This window comes from Syzygium oleosum, unplaced genomic scaffold, assembly GCF_021117445.2.
Source record: "Syzygium oleosum isolate NSW1041296 unplaced genomic scaffold, Sole_v2.1 Sole_v2.27, whole genome shotgun sequence".
Lineage (NCBI taxonomy): Eukaryota > Viridiplantae > Streptophyta > Magnoliopsida > Myrtales > Myrtaceae > Syzygium > Syzygium oleosum.
The window spans coordinates 3,634,526-3,652,714 of NW_026607511.1; the positions used below are offsets into that span (position 1 = coordinate 3,634,526).

Genomic DNA, 18,189 nt, shown 5'->3' on the forward strand with positions numbered 1-18,189 from the left:
TCCACTCTCCGCATCCAAAGGTTGTTACCAAACCTTCTTGATCAAGTTTACTAGTTGAGATCAGATTTTTCTTTAATTATGGGATATGTCTAGTTTCATGCAAAACTAGACGTCCTCCACCTGAGATGTTCACAATCACAGTTCCTTTTCCAACAATTGGACACATATGGCCGTTTCCCACAACCACTTGCCCAAAATCTCCACTGGCATAATCAGCGAATATGTCTCTTTGCGAGGTGCAATGGAAAGAAGCACCGGAGTCAATAAACCACTTGTCTGTTGTCAAGTCATACCCTGCAGATAAACACAAGTTCTCTAGCGAAGGTTCATCGCTAACCACATTAGCTCCTTGATTCTCATCCCGCTGCTTCTTTTTGTAGGCCTCACATTGAAACCTCCGATGTCCAATCTGGTGACAAAACCAACACTCATCTTTTGCGACCTCTCTCTTTCCCCTTGACTGTGATCTATCGCGCCCGCTGAATTTTTCTCTGCTTTTACTTCTCCCACGGTTCTCCACTGCTAGTGCCGTGGAAGATGTAGATGGCGAAAAATTATTTCCACCTGAGACTTTTCTTCGCATCTCTTCATCCATGATACTACTCACAGCATCATCCAGAGTCAAATCATCCTTCATGGTGCTTGAAATTCCCTGCACTGCGGTGTTGTAGCTTTCTGGAAGAGAACATAAAAATAATAAAGCTTGAAGCTTCATATCCAGATTTATGCCTGCGGATTCCAACTGACCTGTGACTTGCGTGAAACTATTAATATGCTCTGCTACGGAACCTCTATCAGATAACTTCATATTAACCAACTTCTTCAGCAAAAATACCTGATTTGATGTGGATGGCTTCTCATATATATTCGTAAGAATATCCATGGCTTCTTTTGCAGTTTTTGCTTTCGCGATGTGGTACCCTGTCTTTTTCGTCAACCCTAGACGAATCGCACCTAATGCCTTTCGATCAAGAATTTTCCATCCTGATTCTGCTGTCGGATCCACTTCCGCTATTTCAGGTTTCCAACCCTCAAGTGGTGCATAGAGATCTTTCTGATAAAGATAATCCTCGATTTGGAGTTTCCACCATCCGAAATCCTGCCCGTCAAACTTATCGATCCTGATTTTATCTTCTGCCATATCGTTTGCTTTCAATCAAAAGTCACCAAAAAACCCCTCGATGTTCTCGATTAATCAACCAAGCTTTGATACCAGTTGTTGGGAATCGAGCACCGATTCCAGAAAAATAACCCAAACAAACGATCCTTACTAGCATAATATAATAATAAAAGAACATAATCAAAAGAACACACCAGAGAATTTGTTATCGAAGTTCACCCAAACCTGGGCTACATCTCCGCGCAGAGGCACTCTGCGAATCCATTAGACTTCGAAGAAAGTAGGGATACAATTATGATCTTCTCTCAAGATCGGAGCACAAAGAGATTGAGAACACTCACAAAGAAAAAAAAACTCACTTTTTTCTTCTCTCTTTTCTTTTCTCTCTATTTTCTTCTCAGCGCTTGACGGCTAACCTCTATCAATAGCTGATATAAGCGCAGCTTTTAACCTAAAAGCAAAATTAATAGAAAAGACAAAAAAGCCCTTAATAACAATATTTGGCTTCATCCTCCAACAGATCCATCCCACCTCAGCCTTTGCAATCGGATGAAGCTCTTGTCGACCCCATCCCACATCCCCCCACTTTGCGCCCGGCGTAGACGGTGCGAAACGGAGGATGCAAGCTGATGGCGGCAATGGAATCTAAAAGGCGGCGATGGAGTGGAAGCGAACGGAGCAAGGCAGAAATCGACGAGCATGTTTTGGAACGAGTCGAAAATTAACTTGAAACCTCAATCTGGAGAGGGAGAGTCCGAGATGCCTTCGATTGCAGCTTAGAGAGAGCTTGAGGATAGTGATGGTGGAGACGGTGAGCTTGAGAGAAGAAAATAAAATGAAGATGGACAGAGAGATGAAGATCACCTTCCCCTTCCCACCACGTCGCCTATCTTTGAAAGGATCGTCCTTCATTGTTTAGCCGCCACCACGACGGTCGAACTTGACCACTGGAGTTTCCTGGTCATTGAATGTGCTTAGTCCTCTGAGCAGAAGGTGTTCAGTGAATTGCGCAATAGAGAAACAGAGGGTGAGACGATTTTGAAACAACAAACAGAGGAAGATACGCCTAGAGAAATCTTTATAGTTCCTCACGACATTCAGGCGATGACGTAATTCGTCGATCAACAGTCACGCTTACCAGGTCATTTCCATCTCCGATTGAACTCTAGAATTCATTTCGATACATTCCAACTTTGTCTTTTGATTTATGTTTCGCTTTTGTTTTCTCCCATCCTCTTGCCGTCTTCCAGAAATTTCGGAATTGCTGTCAGTTGCACTGTGGAGGAGGTATCGAGCTCGCAAGGAAGGTGTTCCATGGAATGACGAAGCTGGTTTCAAAGAATACCTGTTCAAGAGGCACAGTAAATCAGCGAGCTTAACCTGGTGGTGGGAGCCAGTTCAACTTCGAGAGCGCAAGATTCTAAGACGAAAAGCCACTGCCGGAGGCAGCTCAGATGCTGTGTCGTCAAGAGAGAGGTTGTGGAAGAGTTGTTGTCGCAGGGACATGGTTACAGAGTTATGCTACCGCAGCGAACGAGACTGACTGTGAGAGAGGATCTGAATACAGCGCTGGATGAGGATATGCCTGCAGATCCAGAAGTCAAGTCTTTCTAATGGGTGAGGAGGTGGCCGGAGAATACCAAGGAGCCTACAAGGTGTCTTAAAGGTTCTTTTTTTTTTTCTGGAGAAGTATGGACCTGAGAGGGTTGTTGATACTCCAATCACAGAGGCTGGTTTCGCTGGAGTTGTAGTCGGCGCTGCTTTCTGTGGTCTCAGGCCTGTCGTGGAGTTCATGACATTCAATTTCGCTATGCCGGCATCCCCATCCCACCGGGAGGAAGCTTTACTGATTCGGCCTCGTTAAATTGCTCATCGCCCTCAGGATCTATTGGACACGAGAATCGTCCATCGCTGTACGAAATGAGAGTTGCTCATGAACTGTGTAACATCTCGGGTATGTTCCTCCAACCAAAGTGCTCCCTCATCCTCTGCTTTTTCAGATTTGCAGTCACTAATTTCTTAATGCAGTGTGTTGGTTGCATTATTTGAATGCGTTGTCGTCAAGGAGTGGATAGTTTGCGTGGTCGCAAATTTAATTGGTGTTTACTCAAGTCTCCTTTTCAGGTACTATCACTGCGGTGTCAACATAAGCACAGAAAAATGAGGTATACATGACACATATGCTCAATATAATGTCGTAGGCGCAGGATGGGACCATTGTTATTACTCTGATTAACTCAGCTTGTAATGTTTGGTATTAGCCTCAGAAAGCTTCATGTCTCCTTCGTCCTTTCCCTGCCTTCTTTTGTCTGAAAGGGTAAGCAATCATTCGAAAAATCTGGACATGATCGTCTTGTTTCAAAGTTGTAATTGCTTTTGCTATTCAATGACACTCTTTGCCCTCATAAACTTTGATCGGCGACCTATTGTTGCGTAGCTTAACCGTTGTTCTCTAAATTGTTGTTCCATTTGGTAACGAGGGTAATTGGTCAATGATTCAGTCGAATAAATTTTTATTTGGATCTGCTTCGCTTCGTGGTTATTTGTATTGATATTATGCATTGTTTCGTTCTGTTATAATGCGGTGTAGGAAATTAGTGAGCTCCTAAAGCTCACTCCTGGGCAACGTCGTTATTGATTATAGGCCATTTGATGCATTTGTTTCTCTTGTATACATGTATCTTGTGACAACAGATTAGCATAAAGACTCTGGAATTACAAATCATGGAGACCTGAGGAAGTATCCTTGTGGATTTTTCGACACTACATAATGTAGAGATATCCGAGTCACGAGTAGTCGATAAGCCATTAGTGGTATTATTTGTGACTGATGGGTGACTATCTTTGTCGGCCTAGGTATGGATCTCTTCCGAAAAGAATCATGCGTTCAAATAGTCCCATTCCTTCAAGGGGATCCGATGATCGGGTTTGGTTTAGTTGTCTCGACTCTGACGTGGATAAATGGCTCGACAATTTTGATATTATTCTACTCATATATTTGTTATGAACTTATAAATAAGACGTGTATTTTGTGTATTCTTTTTGATCCCCATTGCTAGTTAATTGCATATTAACTGTTATTGTATATCCTAACAAGGATACTACTCTTCATTGTCAACAAAAAATGACGAAAAAATGATAAACGAGAAAATGACCAAAAATGGAAGTTGCATTCAGATTTAAAATTGAGTATTCCGTTTCACCGCATCCTATTTTAATTAGTGTCTCATTATCATTGTTTAAGGTAGAAAATTTTCATGTTTAGATTCAAACTTAGCTCACGGGGTTCGTACCTCAGGGTTTAATAACAAGGTGATGTCTATATTCTTTGCCCGAAAATGTATGGGGTTTTACTATCTTGCACTTTTAACTTTCATAGTCTCTACTTTCGTACTCTTATCTCATCTCGATTGGATGTTTCTCTTATCTTGCTCTGATGCGTCGATTACCTTATGTGTTTGAATTAATGTTGATCGTGTAACCATTTGTGCAGGGTCACTTAGTTTAAGCATGCTTTTGAAATAAAAATCGACAATACCGAACGATTCACATCTTCAAAATAAAATAAGAATAAGGACCATAAAGGCGCTAATTAAATGTTAGCGTAACTAAGTCCCCAATAGGTATCTGGTTCGTATTCACTTGGTCCAACCGGCCGCGATAAGCTGCCCGTGCAATAGAGATTTCCACCGCGAAACAACTTCCAAACACAGGTGAGGGATTCCGCAGACGATCCCATCCCTGAAATACTCTGATAAACAGAGTATAATTCAGCTGTTTCTTCTGGAGTTCTGCCTCGGCTTGTAACTTCTCTTTTTCGTTTTGCAAGCTCAGAGCAGTCTCCTTCTCATTCCTCGGATCCCTATCGACCTTCTGAATATCCAACTTGGCCGGGCCCACAATCGACCTTACATCGTGCCGGAGCTCGGGCATCGGAATGCCGCTCTCCCTCGCCTTCTCTTCCGCATTCAGATTCTCCAAGTTTGCTAATACCCTAACCTGAGGTCCGCGCATGTCAAGTACCTTTTGCACAACTTCAACACCCCCCTGTTCCTGCTTCTTCGCCAACAGCTCTTCTGCTGTAACATATTTCGCTTTGTTCTTCAGCGTTGCCTTCTTCGCTTGCTTAGACCAAAGCCTCTCCTTACTGCCGGGCACATCAGGTAATGTCTTCTTTTCCTCGGGCTCCAGCGAGGCAACAGGTGCCTTTGCAGGAGTTTCTTTGTAGTCGTTGAAAACCATACCCATATTCTCAGGACGCAACTTCGCTTCAATGGGCGTCACAATCCCCTGTCGGTTCTTCCCAAGACCGCCCCCTTTGTAACCCATTTTCTCGAGCAACTTCATTCCAATTCCCTTGGTGTGTACTTCTCGAAGCCACCCACATTCCCCGCATCATAAAGAATCCCTCTTAGCACCCCCCCCCTCCTTTGCTGCGCTTTCTTCTCCAATTTGGATTGCTCTCTCCTCCTCTCCGCTCCCTCCTTGATCTTCCGCCCAAATGCCGTCGGCAAGAAACTCTCGTTCTCCCCCTCCTCGTCCTTCTCATCGAAACCATCCTCTCCGCTTCTTAAACCCCAAACCCACACCAGCGCCAGCCCCCAAGCCCGGCCTATCCTCATCCACGGCAGCAGACTCGTCAGCCTCATTCTCCCTCTTCGAATTCTCATCGATCTCTCTGTTCGGCATGACCGTGCCGGTGGACACGAAATTCATGGGTTTCGACAGATCGGCCTTACCTAGGAGGTCCTTGTTCTTCCTCCGCTTCCTCTTGGAGGACTCGTCGTAATCCGAATCGGAGTCCGCCGACGCGAAGACGCCGTAGAGCACGTCGTCCTTAGTCTGCGCCCGCTTCTCCCTCCGCCGCCGGTAGTAGAACTCCCCGCCGATCCACTGGCCGTCGTCGTAATCGTTGTCCATCCCGAACCTCTCCATCTCCTGGTCCTCCTCCATCTTCCACAATCCCGGTTAAACCGAACCGAAGCAAGGAGCCCTAGGGTTTGGGGGGCTCCGGAGGCGGGGAGAGAGAGGGGGGCGGCGCCGACTCCAGATGCCGAGGCGGCCGGCGGCGGGGACACGACGGAGATCGGAGGCGGAGATGGGTGGTGCGGCTCGGCTCGAGGGTGGAGAGAGAGAGAGATCGAGAAGAAGCAAAAGTGACCGATGCAAGAAGAAATGCTGAGAAATGGAAAACCTAACGGATCTTCTTCTCCTTCTTCTGCCGTTTTTAATTTCTCGGATGTCAACAACAATTCTTGATTTTTTTGATAATTCCCTATTTTATTTTAAGGAGAGGAAATTAATTTATCATGATTTTTTTAAAAATTTGGGTTGATGAGATGTCGATAATCGGGAATGAAATTGGATAAATTTTCCAACTATAGACCTAGGGAGATTAAAAAAAACATTTCTTTAGGAATTTAAGGGCGCGAATGATAAAATTTCTCTTCCCAGCCTTATTTTTAGTTAGAAATATCTATTTTTATTTTGTGAACGAGTTTCTGAATAAAAAGTAGCATTTGATAACGCCATAGAACTATGTTCCTAGAATAAAAATTCATTTGATAGGATATTTTTAAATTTTTGCTCCTGGCGGCCGTCTGGTGGTAGCGGGCGAGTAGGTGGCGAACGACAGCGGCGAGCGGCGGGCGGTGGCGAGCAACTGGCGGTGGTGGATGGCCGGCGGTGGTCAGCCGGCGGCCAGCGGCGGACGGCCGATGGGCCGCAACAGATGGCGAGGGTGAACAATAAAAGAGAGTTGTTATTTATGATTTTGTTTCATAAATAAAAAAGTAGAAAACTTTAACTTTTTATTTATGTTCTAAATTTATTTCTAGGCTAAAATTTTATTTCGAAAATAGAAAAATGAAATTATTTTACCAAACAAATTTATGTTTCAAATTTATTTTCGAAAACAAAAAAAATAGAAAATCAGCGAAATGGAATGATTTTCATACGCTCCCCCAGTACCAAATTTTAATGGCACCACGGGGTCCCCATATTGTCCCTTAACCCCTGCGGAAATCAAGTCATTCCATCGATCCCCGAATCAGGAGATCAGAAGGGATCAACACCTTTTGCACTTGCAAAAGCCCCAGCAGTCAGCAGACCCAGCACGTCGAGCTAAGCCCACTATTTCTGTCGCTCTACTTGGCGAGAAGCGAACGAGGAAGAGTAGCCTGCATATGAGGTGTTCGATGAATTGCTCCATTGAAGATCTTTCAGGTCGTGCGCCACAACTAATGGGTTTTTACGTAGAGCTCCTTGTGATCATTTCATTTTTACAATTTCGATGATTTGTCGAGGCGGGTCTAACTCTGCGATCCCTCGACATCTCCGAGGCACACACAATGGCATTTACTTTCTTGAGAAGAGCCGTCGCAGTAACATCAGGGGTCAACTCTCGTTTTCTGCCGAGGTTGGTCAGTGTTTGGTCGAGTGCGTCCGAAGTTGCTGATAAGGGAATCGAAAAGGGTCGGTCTGAGTTGGTCGATAATGGGCCTAAAACAGCTGCTCGCGGTTCGAACAGAGTGCAGCTTTCTCCATTGTTTGCTGATAGCAGGCCTTCATTAGATGGTTGTGCCATTGAGGTTGTCGATGACGACCAGTGGCGGGTCTCGGCTGGGTTGGCGCAGGCACGGCAGGGTTCGAGGAGGTCGGCGGGAACAGAAAATTTGACCGAAACAACAGATGAGTATGAGGATCATTCTTCATCTGTTGAGGAAGAGGCCGACTTCGACGAGATTGATAACACGCGGATAAGAGGCAATCTCTTTTACAAAATTGACAAGGCGTCCAAGGAGTTCGAAGAGTACAGTTTTGACTTCCATAGGAAGAAATCCCCAAAGCGGCGAGAAGATCCAAAGGAAAGCGAGAAGAAGGAAGACCGAGGTTTAGTCACCAGAGATGAAAAACTTCCCAAAGCTGCAAAGAAAAAGAATGTGCCTTTTCTGCTGGATGAAGCCGAAGTCGATTGCACTTCAAGCAAAAAGAGGCTGAGGACTCCGACATTTAATCAACTCACAGGTCCTTACCATGAACCGTTTTGCCTGGATATTTACATATCAAGGGCCTCTGTTCGTGCATGTATAGTTCACAGGGCGACGGGCAAAGTCGTCACTGTGGCACATTCTATTTCGAAAGACATGAAGTTCGATCTGGCTTCGACTAGAAATACAGCTGCTTGCGCTGCAGTTGGCGAAATTCTGGCTCAGCGAGCGTTGGCTGATGACATTCATGACATAATTTACACGCCGAGGATAGGGGAGAAATTGGAGGGAAAGCTTATGATTGTGCTTCAGGTTGTTATTGATAATGGGGTTAACGTGAAGGTGAGACTAAAGCAACGGAAAACAAAGAAAGCCAACCATCAAGCCACAATTTAAAGGCGGAGTCATCAGCTCTCTAGTTGCGTGCACATTAGAATGGAATTCTGCTGTGCTGGTGGCGACTGTTTATGGGTAGATGCAACTTTTGCTTATATGATCTAGAGAATGTTGCATGACATTGTAAGGCATCACTATTCTCCTGGAGATGAGTTTTTGCAGAGAGAGGCGAGAGTAATATCTGCTCATTTTTTAGGGATGGACTATTGAACAAGAATATCCTGTGAAAGCTGTCACAGACAGATGTAGAACAAACCTCTTGTACAAGTATAAGGTTTCTAGTCCTTCCGTTGATAGACAAGTTTGTTTTACCAATGAAGGTTTATGTCCATAAGCCAAGAAACTTTTTGAGAGAAATTCTTGTCGATAATAACTTGTATGCCAAATCAATACATCTATCTCATGACATGTTCATTTTTTGCAGAGAAGATGTCAGTTATCTCATGATTCCTGCAAACACCATTCCGGATAAGCAAGAAATCTCCTCCCTTTTGAATATTTTCATCCCAAAACTCCAACTTTGACTTCCTAAACAAATTCATGTGACTCAGTTAAGTTCATTCCCTCCAACACCAAGGAGGCAAGGCAACCATATCCCATTTGCAACCACAGACTGAATTCAAGCTTTTCAATGCACAGGTTAACTTAATCCACCCAAAATTACCTTCCCCATGTTTGTCTAGTGTTACATTAACAATAAGAAGATTCAAACTTAGCTCACCGGGTTCCTACCTCAGGGTTTAATAACAAGGTGATGTATATATTCCTTGCCCGAAAGTGTGTGGGGTTTTACTATCCCGCACTTTAACTTTCATAGCCTCTACTTTCATACTCTATCTCGATTTGATATTTCTCTTTATCTTGCTCTGATGCATCGATTACCTTACGTGTTTGGATTAATGTTGATCGATCGTGCAACCATTGGTGCAGGGTCACACAATCTCCTGCCGTTCTTCCCAAGACCGCCCCCTTTGTAACCCATTTTCTCAGAGCAACTTCATTCCAATTCCCTTGGTGTGTACTTCTCGAAGCCGCCCACATTCCCCAAATCATAAAGAATCCCTCTTAGAACACTCTCCCCTCCCCCCCCCCCCCCCCTCCTTGCTGCGCTTTCTTCTCCAATTTGGATTGCTCCCTCCTTGATCTTCCGACCAAATGCGGTTGGCAAGAAACTCTCCTTCTCCCCCTCCTTCTCCCGGCCTATCCTCGTCCATGGCAGCAGACTCGTCATCCTCACATTCTCTCTCTTCGAATTCTCATCGATCTCTCTGTTCGGCATGACCGTGCCGGTGGACACGAAATTCACGGGTTTCGACAGATCGGCCTTACCTAGGAGGTCCTTGTTCTTCCTCCGCTTCCTCTTGGAGGACTCGTCGTAGTCCGAATCGGAGTCCCCCGACGCGAAGACGCCGTAGAGCACGTCGTCCTTGGTCTGCGCCCGCTTCTCCCACCGCCGCCGGTAGTAGAACTCCCCGTCGATCCACTGCCCGTCGTCGTAATCGTTGTCCATCCCGAACCTTTCCATCTCCTGGTCCTCCTCCATCTTCCACAATCCCGGTTAAACCGAACCGAAGCAAGGAGTCTTAGGGTTCGGGGGGCTTCGGAGGCGGGGAGAGAGAAACGGGGCGGCGCCGACGCCAGATGCCGAGGTGACCGGCGGCGGGGACACGGCGGCGGTCGGAGGCGGAGATGGGCGGTGCAGCTCGGCTCGAGGGTGGAGAGAGAGAGAGATCGAGAAGAAGCAAAAGTGACCGATGCAAGAAGAAACGCTGAGAAACGGAACACCTAACCGATCTTCTTCTTCTTCTTCTTCCGTTTTTAATTTCTCGGATGTTAACAATTATTCTTGATTTTTTTGATAATTCCCTATTTTACTTTATGGAGAGGAAAATTCATTTCTCGTGATTTTTTTTTTTTAATTTATGTTGGTGATATGTTGATAATCAAGAATGAAATTGGGTAAAATTTTCAATTATAGACCTAAGGAGATTGAAAAAACATTTTTTTAAGAATTTAAGTCGCAAGATATAAAAGCAGAACTTTCCTTTAATAGTAGGAAGTATATGTTGGATATTATAAAGGACGAGGGAGTAACACGGCGCAAACCTAATAATCTTCCCAATTAAGCTCAAAACCTGAAATTATCAAGGATTTTTTTTTATGTGTGCTCTTCGAGTTAATTTATGAAAAAACCGAAAGTATCATCAGATAGTGGTTCCAAATTAAAGGGTACATCGCAACAAAAATTGCAGCAAAAATCCCGTTGTCAGCAAACGTACCAAATATTTGTAGCTTTCGAATTGAAATTTGACGTGTTCCGAATCTATATAATAAGCAAGGCAAGAATGCCATGAAGTTTAGTAAGGTTAGAACTAACAGCTAAACAACCAAACCAGAGAAAGCACGAAGAGATCTACGCTGGAATCCTGGTCACGGCCCAAGGTCTGGAGAAAGGGCCAAATCATGACCACCCTTCATATAGCATCGGCACTTTCCTCGGACCACAGGCATCAAAGCGAGGGTCCGAAAAAGGTATGCTACGGACGGTCTGAGCACGTGTGAGGAGCTTCTGGTGTTGTTTCGATGGAGTATGTTTAGGACCGAGAGTCATATGAGGCGTACCATGGTTGACCAAAGTCCAACTGATGGTAAGGGTACGTCCGTACGATCGGGGAGTCAAACCCGGCAATGTCAGTTGAAGGCCAAACAATTTGCCTTTTATGGTCACTCTAAGAAATCTCTAAACCTAGCAAATCTTTGATTCTGCATCTCTAATTCTTATGCATATTTTCGCGATAAATCTCTTTTCCACGTACAAAAGATAATACGATTATGTGACGAGTATATTGTTAATATAGTTATCATGTCGATGAAATGCAGACTCCACATGAATGCTTGCATGTCCAAATTATCGACGTTATCTTTCATTTCAGTTAACGCCTTTCGAATTTTCTAACGGACATAGCATATTAGATCCGATATGTCAAGTGAGCTCGAGCTTGAGACGGATGTGGTCCTTCAGGCCAGGTTCCTGTTTAGTTCCAAGACCAGTAGGGATAGGGATCAATTCAATTAACCCACTTCCCATTACTATAAATAGAAATAGCAAAGCCACTCCTTCCACGCCGGGGGACCTTCTTTATCCATATATCCTGCCATAATCATATCAGTTGAACAATGAGAGAATTTAGTAGACATTGGTGTAGAACTTTCTTTAATTGACTAACCATGACAAGATGTAGCACAGATTGGAAATTGCTTTGCCATTCATATCATGATTCAGTCAATTTGACACAGAATTCTGAACGCTCTTTGCATGAGAAGAAAATAATAAAACTTCAATTTGCGCAGCCCACATGCGAAAGGACTACTCGTAAAATTTTTGAGAATTCGAAAAAAGACAATGAAAAGAATCTGAGGTAAGTTCCCTAGAGCTCATAAAGCCATGGGTTGTGCCTCGAAATTCAGAGCTAGTATATGGCTTAAGGGAAGTGTATTCGACATTACTACACTTTACAGTTCTAAAGGTCTTCTAGAGGTCAGGTTGAGCAACCGGAAACCCTAAAGAATTTCCAGAGACGGAAGTTATAGAATCGACATTGGCAAATCAGCTTCCTCTGACTTATGACTCCTGCTCACATAGTGATTATTAAGTCTAGGATCAAGGAAAGGTATCTTACACATTCAGGAGGACCATTGCATTCATTAGAACAAAACTCATGCTTTTATCCATTTTGCCAAATCAGAAGCAGAATTCACCCTAGCAATTCTGTAAGTTCTGTTCTCACCAAAAGTGAGCTAAAGCAATGCTTCCTTTGCTGTATTGTATTGCATATTATATTGTTCACCCAAGTTTTATCAATGGTTCTGAAGATGGATACTCTGAACACAATATCGTCCCTTTTAATAAAGCTCGAACACACACGTCTTCCACCTTCAGAGAAGTTTCTCTCATGAATGCGGCCCAACAGGCAGATAACTTTCCATAATGTTCGTGGCTGATGAGCTTTCAATGGCCATAATTTGTCTTGAAATGTGAGAGCCATGGTCTGCGGGCTTTTCTTAATGTGCGTCTTTGGGAAAGAACCGGGAACTCTCTGCTCAAGTAGACATTTCAAGATTTTGCCATCAGAAAGAAGATAACAACCAATGATTTCTGAGGAAGACAGTACGAGGATCCTTTTCAAAGCATGTGAAGGATAACAGAAACTATTGACGCGATGCACGATTAACCTAGAGCTAACATAGTCTAGTTACTCTACGTGATTTAAATCCAAGAGTTGTCATTGTCATGAGGATCTCACCGCATTGTTTTTCTTCAGATGTATTCACCTCACCACAATTTCGGAGAAAGGATACTCGGGTTTATATTTACTGGCCCGTTCAAGAGCGCTGCACAAGCTTGGTTCTTTCAGCTTACTTGCAGCAATCGCAAAAGAACATGAAGAAAGCTTTTGCTTTCTAGGCATATTCTATTATTGTATGTGAAATTCATATCTACTGACATAACAACCCTAAATCAAAAGATCTGAGTATTACTAATGGTCTAGATTCCTGAGGCCTATATGCACACCAATATGATTCTCAGCAGAATCAAATCCGATATGACCGGTTCGACTTGTTTCCATTGGCTTGACATTTATGAGATCCCACAACACATACATATGCACACACAGGAGGACAAAAGACAGAGAAACACTATGAGAATGAATTAGCTTCTAACACAGTTTCTCTTAGCCTAACAAAGTGGAGAGTTCCTATAAGGAATTCAAATCAAACACAAGAACAACATAGTCAAGGGGAGTAGTTAATGTATTAAGATTCACACCTGGAAAATCTAATGATGAGCAATTCGAACTTCTGTCCCTCCCCAAACTCTGTGCTGATGAATGTGCATAGGAACCGCCATGAACTTCGTAAACCTGATCAAATTCCATTGCCATATAAAGCCGAGGACACTTGGCTGAATGCAATTTATCCCTAAAGACTTAAAGCTTAACCGAAACATCACGGCAATCGCCGGCATCTTCCACTTTTAGCAAGACAATTCCACAATCGCTGAGGCTCGGTTCCAACCATTTGATAGCCAAACCATCTCATCACATTTTTCCAAATTCACAAGCCAAATAATTGCACTAAACTCTCAGAAGCATCCTTTCGAGAGATTCTCACCATATTTTCTTGTGACCCCTTTTGAGAGATTCTCACATATTTTCTCATGAACCTCTTTGGTATTACCTGTAGGAAAAATAAAACCCCTAATCTTAATAAGCCTATGAGACTTGATTTCAAATTCAAAATGAAGAACAACATACAAGAATGCATAAACCAATATGGACATCTTGAAGCACATCCTTTTCCGTTCATTCAGATTTGGAATGTGGCATTAATGAGTGTGCATCTGGATTCTTATCAACCTCATAAACCCAATCGGCATAGAAGTACACTTCCTTGATCCATCAAGACTATATAAAGGAGTTATTATTTGGAATACTGAATTCCTTTTGGACTAGCCAAAGTGACACTTCTAGAGTTCATCTCGATCAATGTAAATCAAGTCCTAACCAGCACTAGTGAACATGTAGACTCTGAACACAACATCATCCTTATCAATCAGTTTCCACATGCAGATGAATTTCTCTAGCAAAAGTGGGCCAACCAGCAGAAACCCCCCCAACCACCCCCCCCCCCCCCCCCCAAAAAAAAAAGAAAGAAATTAAACCAAAACAACTGAATACCTGAGGGTAGCAATTTGCTTGATTTCTTGAATATGTTGCGTGATCAATTGAACATGAGCAGACTACTCGTGTACATGGTTAAAAAACCAATATATGGTGAAAAACAGACCACAACATAAGCATACCCTAATGATAGAATCAAATCACACACAGCATGAGTTTAAGGCAGTAGTTGCTAGTTTCATGAGTTTTAATAGACAGTAAACCATATAATGGAAGTCATCAATCCAAAGTCAAATGTCAAAATCTATGCTCCTAGAGTGCAATAGGGTACACATTCAGAAGAAGCCTTCCATGTCCTACATTACATCGATGACTGGAGCATGGATGGAATTGAGAATTTAAACTTAAGCTGTTTGATTCTTTCAAGCGCAGCTCAAATAGGTTTGATGAAACTATTCGTTCAATTTGACGAAGTAAAATCATCTTTTTTTCCCCAAATCTGATTAATATAACAAAATACAACAATATCTGCTATTTGGCAATAAAATTATGAGTCATTAGATCTACAATGAAATTTCAGAATCATAACAAGCCACCCCCTTATCTTTTAGGTCTTTCTCTTTAGTTATGGAGGCAGCAAGATTCTTTGCAATTTGCTTGTCCATATCAACATTGTCTCCTTGCGCGATTTACATACTTATTCTACTTCCACGACCTTGAAAAACATTGTCAAATTTCTCCATATAAGAGGACTTGGATTCTAATTCATAAGACGCCTCAGCAATTGCTTTTGCAACACATCTAACCACAAAAAGAGAAGACGATTGTTATCTTTTCGAACCTCAGACCACCAGCTCATATCCCAATAACTGTCCTTTCATTCTTTTCCCCGCTTCAATTACTAAAAGCATAGCCTTAGTTGAAGAAGACGACGATCGAGGAAGGTTCACGAAAATCGGGAGAAACTCACGCGCAATAAGACGCGAAAATTAGGAGAAATGATGTGTGAAGAAGCGTGAACTTACGATTCATCGGATACAGATGCGGGAGAGAGAGAGAGAGAGCATGATCTTCTCTTATGAAGTGGAGAGGACTGTCCAGTCTCGGCGGTGCCATCTCCGGTGTCACAGTTTTGTCTTCTTTGCAGCCACGACGATGACGATGGCGACCAGAAACTGTGATGATCTTCAGGGAATGGTGGGAGTCCACACAGTTTAGTGATGGACTCTCTCTCTCTCTCTCTCTCTCTCTCTCTCTCTCTTCATTTGCACCGCCTGCCCTGCCCTACATCAGTGGTTAGGCAAGTTTAAAAACAAAAGGATGAAAAGTTTTAGGGGTCGAGCAATTTGAGAAGCAAGAGGTGAGCGATAAAAGCAAAAATACACGAGAAAAAGTCATTAATTGGATCTCTTACCAATTTCATGTGCATATTTGTTCATGCCGATAACTTTTGTATCGTTGTATTGAGATCACACCCCTTCCAGTCCCTTACCCACTCGTATCTAAACAGACTCACATGTCCAAGTTCTGGTGTGCCTGGCTCTTTCAGCTTACCTGCAGCAATCGCAAAAGAACATGAAGAAAGCTTTTGCTTTCCAGGCATATTCTATTCTTGTATGTGAAACTCAAATCTACTGACATAGCAACCCTAAATCAATAGATCTGAGTATTACTAATGGTCTAGATTCCTGAGGCCTATACGCACACCAATACAATTCTCAGCACAATCAAATCCAATATGACCAGTAAGACTTGTTTCCATTGGCTTGACATTTACGAGATCCCACAACACATACATATGCACACATGGGAGGACTAGAGACAGAGAAACACAACGAGAATGAATTAGCTCTAACACAATTTCTCTTAGCCGGACAACGTGGAGAGTTCCTGTAAGGAATTCAAATCAAACACAAGAACAACATAGTCAAGGGGAGAATTAGTTTATGTATTAAGATTCACACCAGGAAAATCTAATGATGAGCAATTTGAACTTCTGTCCCTCCCCAAACTATGTGCTGATGAATGTGCATAGGAACAGCCATGAACTTCGCAAACCTGATCAATTCCCTTGCCATACAAAGCTGAGGACACTTGGCTGAATGCAATTCATCCCTCAAAACTTAAAGCTCGACCAAAACATCACAGCAATCTCCAGCATCTTCCACTTTCAGCAAGACAATTCCACAATCGCCGAGGCTCGGTTCGTCACATCGGCATTGATTGGTGGATATTCTATCTCAGACGTGCTTTTATCAAATATGATTACATGGAAAATGGAGTCCTCTTCAGATTTAAAGACCAAAAATTGGCCCTCACAGATAGAGTAATGCTCTGCAAATTAATTCCAATCCTTTGATAGCCAAACCATCTCACCACATTTTTTCCAATTCCACAGGCCAATAATTGCACCATTCTCTCAGAAGCATCCTTTCGAGAGATTCTCACCATATTTTCTCGTGAACCTCTTCGGTATTCCCTGTAGGAAAAATAAAACCCATAATCTTAATAAGCCTATGAAACTTGATTTCAAATTCAAAATGAAGAACAAAATACAAGAATGCATAAACCAAAACGGACATCTTGAAGCACATCCTTTTCAGTTCATTCAGATTTGGAATGTGGCATTAATGAGTGCATCTGGATTATTATCAACCTCATAAACCCAATCAGCATAGAAGTACACCTCCTTGATTCATCAAGACTATATAAAGGAGTTATTAGTTGGAATACTGAATTCCTTTTGGACCAGCCAAAGTGACACTTCTAGAGTTCATCTTGATCATTGTAAATCAAGTCCTAGCCAGCATTAGTGAATATGTAGACTCTGAACACACAATCATCCTTATCAATTAGTTTCCACATGCAGATGACTTTCTCTTGCAAATGTGGGCCAACCAGCAGAAAAGAACACCCCCCCCCCCCCCCCTCCCCTTAAACCAAACCAAAACAACTGAATACCTGAGGGTAGCAATTTGCTTGATTTCTTGAATATGTTGCGTGATGAATTGAATAGAAGCAGATTGCCCATGTACATGGTTGAAAAACCAATATATGGTGAAATCAAATGACACAGCGTGAGTTTAAGGCAGTAGTTGCTAGTTTCAGGAGTTTTAATAGACAGCTAACCATATAATGAAAGTCATCAATCCAAAGTCAAATGTCAAAATCTATGCTCCTTGAGTGCAAAAGGGTACACATTCAGAAGAAGCCTTCCATGTCTTATATATATATATATATATTTAAAACATATGAATTTCAGCCACACAGACCACAATCACAGGGGAAAAAGCAAAAACATCAACAACTGGAACATGGATGGAATTGAAAATTTAAAGTTAAGCGGTTCGATTCTTTCAACTGCAACTCTAATAAGGTTTTGTCAAACTATTGGTTCAATTTGACAAAGTAAAGTCATCTTTTTTTCCTCCAAATCTGATCAATATAACAAAATACAACAATATCTTTTATTTGAAAACAAAATTATTAGTCATTAGATCTTCGATGAAATTTTAGATTCATAACAAGCCAACCACTTATTTTTTAGGTCTTTCTCTTTAGTTATGGAGGCAGCAACATTCTTTGCAATTTGCTTGTTCATATCAACATAGTCTCCTTGTGCGATTTACATATATATTCTTCTTCTACGACATTGGATAACATTGTCAAATTTCTCCATAAAAGAGGACTTGGATTCTAATTCTTAAGACGCCTCAGCAATTGCTTTGCCAACACATCTATCCACAAAAAAGAAGACGATTGTTATCTTTTGGAACCTCAGCCACCAGCTTATGTCCCAATAAGTGTCCTTTCATTCTTTTCCTTGCTTCAATTACTACATTGTTAAGATATATACCTGGTTTTAAACATATACCCATGAATACTTCAAGAAAAATAACATGTCATGTGGTTTACTACACAATGAAGTAAACTTGGAAATACTCTAGAGTATAATTAAAGTTATAAATAGCATTAATAAATTTGATTTTTAGACATGCCAGTC

At 42.3% G+C, this 18,189-nt stretch overlaps 4 protein-coding genes and 1 long non-coding RNA gene across 5 annotated transcripts in view; 2 read left to right on the forward strand and 3 right to left on the reverse strand.

Annotated features, from left to right (window-relative positions):
* The first annotated feature begins 1,681 nt into the window (after positions 1-1,681).
* LOC130135080 (uncharacterized) lies at positions 1,682-3,577 on the forward strand. The gene is made up of 2 exons (XR_008814546.1): positions 1,682-3,074; positions 3,245-3,577. It is a non-coding gene; the product is annotated as an uncharacterized LOC130135080 (long non-coding RNA).
* Positions 3,578-4,708: 1,131 nt separating this feature from the next.
* LOC115693174 (septin and tuftelin-interacting protein 1 homolog 1-like) lies at positions 4,709-5,613 on the reverse strand. The gene is made up of 2 exons (XM_056303307.1): positions 5,539-5,613; positions 4,709-5,490 (listed from the first exon to the last, which is right to left on the reverse strand). Exon 2 carries the CDS (start codon positions 5,465-5,467, stop codon positions 4,709-4,711), a length of 759 nt encoding a protein of 252 aa, XP_056159282.1. The 5' UTR covers positions 5,468-5,490; positions 5,539-5,613.
* A 1,490-nt stretch (positions 5,614-7,103) lies between these two features.
* LOC115668791 (uncharacterized) lies at positions 7,104-8,664 on the forward strand. Its single transcript, XM_030590180.2, has one exon. It carries the CDS (start codon positions 7,471-7,473, stop codon positions 8,503-8,505), a length of 1,035 nt encoding a protein of 344 aa, XP_030446040.2. The 5' UTR covers positions 7,104-7,470; the 3' UTR covers positions 8,506-8,664.
* An 838-nt stretch (positions 8,665-9,502) lies between these two features.
* LOC130135061 (septin and tuftelin-interacting protein 1 homolog 1-like) overlaps positions 9,503-18,189 on the reverse strand; it is a 57,250-nt gene continuing 48,563 nt past the window's right edge. The window contains exon 2 of the mRNA XM_056303308.1: positions 9,503-10,274. Coding sequence (XP_056159283.1) covers positions 9,503-10,048 — 546 coding nt within the window. The 5' untranslated portion in view covers positions 10,049-10,274. The remainder of the gene's footprint in view (positions 10,275-18,189) is intronic.
* The window catches only part of LOC115693170 (uncharacterized), an 84,226-nt gene continuing 81,465 nt past the window's right edge, over positions 15,429-18,189 (reverse strand). Inside the window, 3 exon segments of the mRNA XM_056303332.1 lie at positions 15,429-15,470; positions 15,601-15,740; positions 16,151-16,665. The gene's annotated coding sequence lies outside the window, so the exon portion shown is untranslated.

What these genes read in the sequence shown, in the direction of transcription:
- LOC115693174 (XM_056303307.1), bottom strand. Translation starts at nt 5,467, where the DNA reads ATGAAGTTGCTCGAGAAAATGGGTTACAAAGGGGGCGGTCTTGGGAAG.
- LOC115668791 (XM_030590180.2), top strand. Translation starts at nt 7,471, where the DNA reads ATGGCATTTACTTTCTTGAGAAGAGCCGTCGCAGTAACATCAGGGGTC.